The sequence below is a fragment of the Orussus abietinus genome, unplaced genomic scaffold (genome assembly GCF_000612105.2).
Source record: "Orussus abietinus isolate OABI.00-Male unplaced genomic scaffold, Oabi_2.0 scaffold324, whole genome shotgun sequence".
Lineage (NCBI taxonomy): Eukaryota > Metazoa > Arthropoda > Insecta > Hymenoptera > Orussidae > Orussus > Orussus abietinus.
Genome location: NW_019394468.1, coordinates 95454 through 101594, shown reverse-complemented (window position 1 = coordinate 101594; position 6141 = coordinate 95454). Strand labels below are relative to the sequence as shown.

The following is a 6141-nucleotide window of genomic DNA, read 5'->3' as shown; positions in this document are numbered from 1 at the left end:
ATCCTCCACCGGAGGTCGAACAGGACGCGGTCGCTCGATCCTTCCCGTGAATCTCTCAACTCATCTCTGCTATTACGTTAAAGCAAATTGAGTGAAAATGTGAAAAATGAGTAACTCACAGTATTACGGAACGTTTTTGGTGGTGAACATGCGAGAACATTCATATGAACTGACTCGTAATCTAATACATATATAAAAAATATAAATAGATTCGAGTCCTCTTCTTTACTTTTAACGGCTTTCCATCTTCCCGCCTTTCTTGCCTATAACTACATCTCTCAACAATGTTCGATTTACAAGGTATAGGTATATGACTTTATTTGCAATATTACTAGACCGGAAGTGCTAGTGATCGCGTTCTTTCATATAGCGAGTACGTAATTCGGCGAAGAAACCCACGTGAGATGACAGTGCGAGAAGTGAGCGCTTTCGTCAAAAATACGTAATAAACGCCCAGAGATGAGTTGAGAGATTGCTCACGGTTGCGCGATCGCGTTCTATATGCTGCTATCGGCAGAGCATACAGACGGCTCAGCTCAGAAAAGAAATCGCAGCCCCTCGTTCGAAAGACCAATTTGATGGGAAAAACCTCTTCCATGGAGACTGCTGGCGGCTCAGAAATTAGTTGGAAGCAGAGATGAGTTAAATCCCTGAATTGGGCCGCCACTAGGAATAAGTGCATGAGCCGCCTTCATGCTCCACAGAGGACAGCAGAGATCACGACCGCGCAATCTCGTGAGCAATCTCCCAACTCATCTCTGCTTTGTATGACGTGACTGCTCTCATGTTCTCCATGGTCAATGCGTTAAGAAGTTTTAGAACAGAGAGAATCGGCGTTCGATGCAGGTAACGCTTGATTTTTGATCATTTAATGAATCCCTGCGTGTTCTGTTCGCTAACTTCACGCTTGTGAAGTAAGAACTTTGCCCGTCGAAGTTTTACCGGCTCTTCTGGGGGAGGGGGGGAATCCGACATAATCTACATAACCTATCTACTTACATGTGAGCGCGCTCAAAAAATCCAAGATGGCGAAAGCCTCGCACTTGGGACTCGTGCAATTCCTTTGATCTTTGATTATGTAAAATCACTTTCATGCTTCGTTCTATAATTGTCGATTTCCTCACGTTTTCGTACAAGCGGGAAGCGCCAAGTCGTGGGGAGTGAAAGAGGTTATGTCGCGAGTCTTTTGCCCAGAAATTTTGCGCCGTTTGTTAGTGCCGCGATAAGGAGAAGTGAGACCGAGTGGGAGAGAGGAAGAGAGAACACATCAGAATGAAGGAAATCGTACTGGCGGCTTTTTCGGTGGTGTCAAGTTTGCTCATTGTTTTTGGTCTTGTTTTACTTGGTAAGAAACTGTCCAAAGGAAACTGCGTCTCATGATTATAAATTACTTCAATATCATTATATTATTAGCGTAGCTTATTAATATTCAAGCAATTTAACCGTTTGACTGCTCTGAATGTGATAAAATTAAGCTTCAAGACGGTGTAATGATTTCGGTCATTTAAGAGAATTGCACATCTTAGTTTATACGTATATTACATGAGTTACACAATTCTATAAAATAATTTCTTTAAAAATATCATAGATGAAAAACATGTCCTTGAATGTGTTCATTTATTGTGTCGAAAAATGTTATCATTTTCATATAACAGATTAAATGAGTGCACATATTGATATATGCGTGTATTAAAACATGTTATCATTAAATTTCATCAAAATTCAGAGTCGTTCGTTCATCCATGTGGGATATTGCTTCTTATCACTGAAACAGTTATTTCTTCGCTACAGGTTGGTACCTCGTCTGGAAATTCTTCCTCTCGCGGTTCCGCTTTGTTCGAGAACTACTGGGTGGGATGAGCGAATCTTCTTCAGTAAATGATTTAAAGAGTGGACGGTCTCGTATAAAGAAGATTAGACGGGATTGAGTATTCTCCTTCCAAAACACGACAGGAGTAAATTATCTAACAAGATACATCATCAAGGGGCAGGAATCCCACTTTGAATTTATCATCATGTCCATAAACATACGTTGCGCCAACACCGACGATCTATTGAATATACAGCACTGCAATCTCCAGTGCTTGCCAGAAAACTACCAAATGAAATATTATCTATACCATGCGTTGTCATGGCCACAACTGAGTTATGTTGCCGAAGATGAGAAAGGCAGAATAGTCGGTTATGTGTTGGCTAAGATGGAGGAAGATTGCGAAGACAATCCCCATGGGCATATCACGAGTCTGGCAGTGAAGCGGTCTCACAGGAGACTGGGAATCGCCCAGAAGCTTATGAACCAGGCTTCGAGAGCAATGGTGGAATGCTTCGGTGCTAAATACGTTTCACTACACGTAAGACGCAGCAACAGGGCTGCTCTTAATCTTTACACGAGCAGTTTGCAGTTCGAGGTCTCCGAAGTAGAACCAAAGTACTATGCAGATGGCGAAGATGCCTATGCCATGAAACGAGATCTCAGCAGTTTTCATCAAGACAAGATTGCCATGAAAGAAATCAAGGATGGCAATTCGCATGTCCACAGTGGTAGATGCTGTGAACATTCTTAGCTGTCTCTGTGATGGCTGAATGTATAGCCAAATGGCAAGTCTTAGATGCCACCAAATGACAAATACTGATATCAAATCAGTGACCGTGTCACTTCCAGGGTGATGCGTCTTGTCGACCATTCAATATTCATGGGAAGCTATCCTATGTTATGATAGGTCTTATAGAGCACTCCATTGAGTAATTATTGTTGATTGTTCATGGACTGCCATGAGGTGTACAAAACGATTGTATCTCTAAATGAGTTGACTCGACACTTCATAATAAATAATTCATTTGAATACGGACTTATAAAGCTGACTTATTCATAAGATTAAGGTCATTAATTTATTGTTTACCACATAATTATATTTATATTCGTTACGTTATTAAAGGGGTTAGCCTACTGTACAATTTTAAAGAATGTAAAAGTACTGCACCTGAAACAGAGTCTGATTTATAAATCAAGCATAGATTAACAGTAAGGAATTTCCTGTAAATCTGCGACTGAACGCTTATTCTTTTGGTTCCGCTATAGGCTAATCCGATACACTACTGTACTTTGAGACGCTATGTCATTTATTTATGGCATTTATTCCATCAAAACTTGAAATCATCCTTCGACAAATCGTTCTTTTGAATTTCAATGTTTATTGAATTGTTGACATTGCGATACACATGTAATATGCTTTGATACACATTTTTCATTTTCGCTCTCCAACAAATGAACTACGCAGACTGTTCGATTCAATGTTAAAAATCGAAAAGTATTCCAAGCAAGTTGCATTCCTTTTTAGAACACTTTTTGATAACATTTCTTTGACACGATTACGATACTTAGGAAATTATTAGATTCGACCGTGTACTGGATCTCTCTTCCTCACTTTCTGTCTAAAAGCGAGTATATTTTTCTTCATCCTTATCATTCACGTCGATATTTGTGCATACATGTTCCGTTTGATTTATTATTAATAATATGTATAAATATCCTTATGTACATTGAATGCTTCTTAGTTTAATTCGTTTGACTCAAAAGAGGCTGAACCATAAAACGATAATGGCCAAATTGTTTTTAAATAATAAAAACGGGGCCCTTGATATTTTCTGAACCAGTAATTTCTTTCGAATACTATATAAAGTCAGAGTCGGAGTCAATTAAATGGCGTCTAAGTATATTCTGCATTCGGTTTCGACAACGGGAATAAATATTACGTATTCTTAGTCAAAAGAAAAGAAAAAAAGTATCCTGGAAATATGTGCCTTGGAAGTTTTCCTGATACGTTTTGATGTTGCTAAAATTGTCAATTGTTAAAAAAGAATTCGGGTGGTTTCTTCACGAATTGAAGGTATAAAGTAACGTAAAACATTACTGCATGAGCGAATATATACTCTGAAGAGTTTTGAAGGATTAAAAATTGGCCAATGGCATAGCTTCGATTAATGCACTGCGATTGCTTTTATTTAAACTTTAAATGGGAGTAATATAGCTTATCGATAGTTCGCTACATCGCTTCCATTCGAGCTTAAAATAAAGACTTAAAACACCTAAACGACAGTTCGACTAGTTGCAAAATTCATGCGACATCTCGTAATACTCCGAACGGTTGGGTATATGTATAATGGACGAAAGTACGAAGAGCCAAAAAATGGTACACGTCGAACGGGGAACGGAGTTCCCGAAAATGTTCGAACCCGTTCCCCGACTTGCGACATCGTTAACTTAATTGTAAAAAAAAAATCCGCCCAGCGTGTAAAAATTAAGCACCAACCGATTAACGTTCGCTGAAACGAAAGCAGTCCTCGATCATGCAATCGAAAGCTGCCAGTAATTTATACAGATATTAATCGACCGTGGGAATAATTAAATATAAATCGGGAGCGAAAAAATCGCTCGCAAATCTTTCGGCCGTGTGGATAAACGAAAAATGTTTACATCCCTTTCGATACTGCCTTATGTTCGCGGGACGAATTCCTAATCGTTAATATTCATCAATAAATTATTATACAATTCTCTTTACCGATATATATATATCTGTTATAGAATGCAGTTCATGCATTTATACTCTATGCGCGATATGCATTGCTACACATCCACACACTCGCACACATACTCGCGAAAAATACCGATGCAGCTTAGGAGTGTGAGGATCGCGTCGATTGTTAATAACAATTGCTCTGCGACTTGGGGACACTTTTTGGCGGTTTCGGATTACGGGAAATCGACGAAAAATTCGCTTGCCTCGCCGCGCAGGGGGGCAATTTAAATGTTACTTTGCCAGGAATAATTTCATCTTCCACTGTGTATCTTATGTCACAGGAATAACAAATATATTAGATGTCTAATGATAGGCTTAAAAAAAATATGGCGAATTGTCGGATGTTCTTAAACCCTGAGGATGGCATAAAAAATCTAATGATACAATTGTCAGCAAAACGTTGTGGTACATTACGGATAGAATTTGCAAACATTAACGCGATCATTCAGATATCACTTCATTGCTGGATACAAATAATTTTTTATATAAGTGCAATATTAAGACACATTTCATAATAGTCTTTTTACGAAAAGGCGCGAGTCAGGGAATTTTAAATATTTTCTTATTACTTTCTGGAAGGAATTATTTTCAACTTGGCCTTGTATATGGATATGTAGATTCCAAATGACAAGGCCCATAACAGAATGATGTACTAGCTGTAATTAATTAAAAAAAAGAAAAAAGAAACATTAGACGTCCGTATTTAAATGATTTGTTTCTTCTATATCTAAAATTACGCTTACATCCCAGATCCTAATGTTGCATGGCAATTGAACAATTTATGATTGCGGATAAAGCTGTGTAATGAAAGAAACGTTTTTTAAATGATTCTTGAAAACTAGTCGTTGGCAAAAGTATATTTAAATTGACCGGCTGTGCGGGGTGCCATTTGGAAATGACAAGGGTCGTTAGAATCTCTCAATTCCGATTTTCTCGATTAGAAAATCTTCGTCGTCGCGCGATGTGACAATGTTTTTTCTCCTTAAAAAGTGCGTCTCTGGTCGTTCTATCCGTTCGCGAGGACTCCTCGATACACTTTACGGTGGCTTGTAAAAAAATCAATCCAGTCCGCTCGTCAAGGAGGAACCCGTCGTTTCCGAAAAGTGTAGAAATTTGCGTATAAAATCACGGTGTAAAATCTTCAGAAAGTCTCGTAAAAAGAATGGAAGTTTAAGGTTCCCCGAGGCTCGTTCTCGATGAAACCGCCCCCTTCGTCCTTTTCACGTGGGAAAAGGATTGGTTCCTTCGTTCGATAATGGCATTTCCGGTGTTTCTCGAATTAGTCGATCTAATAACTCGTTCACAACAAATAATCTCTCAGTGATTCCCTATACTCTCACTGGGGTCACGCAGAATTACGCTAATTTTACAAAATCCCTATAATTACGATTTCTACTTCTTCTCTTTCTTTCTTCCTTTTTTTTTTCCGCCAGTACGTTCTCCATTTTTCTTTTAACGCAGTTTATTTAAAACTCGAGGCCTTTAAAGTAGCGTGTCTTGCTAATAATTACAGCGAGGTAATGTCACTTTAGGTCTCAGGAATCAAGCCATTGCGATACCTAAT

The 6141-nt window shown here is 38.7% G+C and overlaps 1 protein-coding gene across 2 annotated transcripts; it reads left to right on the top strand.

Annotated features, from left to right (window-relative positions):
- Positions 1-758: 758 nt before the first annotated feature.
- LOC105702896 (N-alpha-acetyltransferase 11) lies at positions 759-5285 on the top strand. 2 transcript variants are annotated; one of them, XM_012430842.1, is made up of 2 exons: positions 759-846; positions 1792-5285. In XM_012430842.1, exon 2 carries the CDS (start codon positions 2016-2018, stop codon positions 2562-2564), a length of 549 nt encoding a protein of 182 aa, XP_012286265.1. In that variant the 5' UTR covers positions 759-846; positions 1792-2015; the 3' UTR covers positions 2565-5285. The 2 variants fall into 2 exon arrangements, with proteins under 2 accessions (XP_012286265.1, XP_023288240.1); XM_023432472.1 differs by lacking the exon at positions 759-846 and adding an exon at positions 906-1345.
- The last annotated feature ends 856 nt before the right edge of the window (positions 5286-6141 follow it).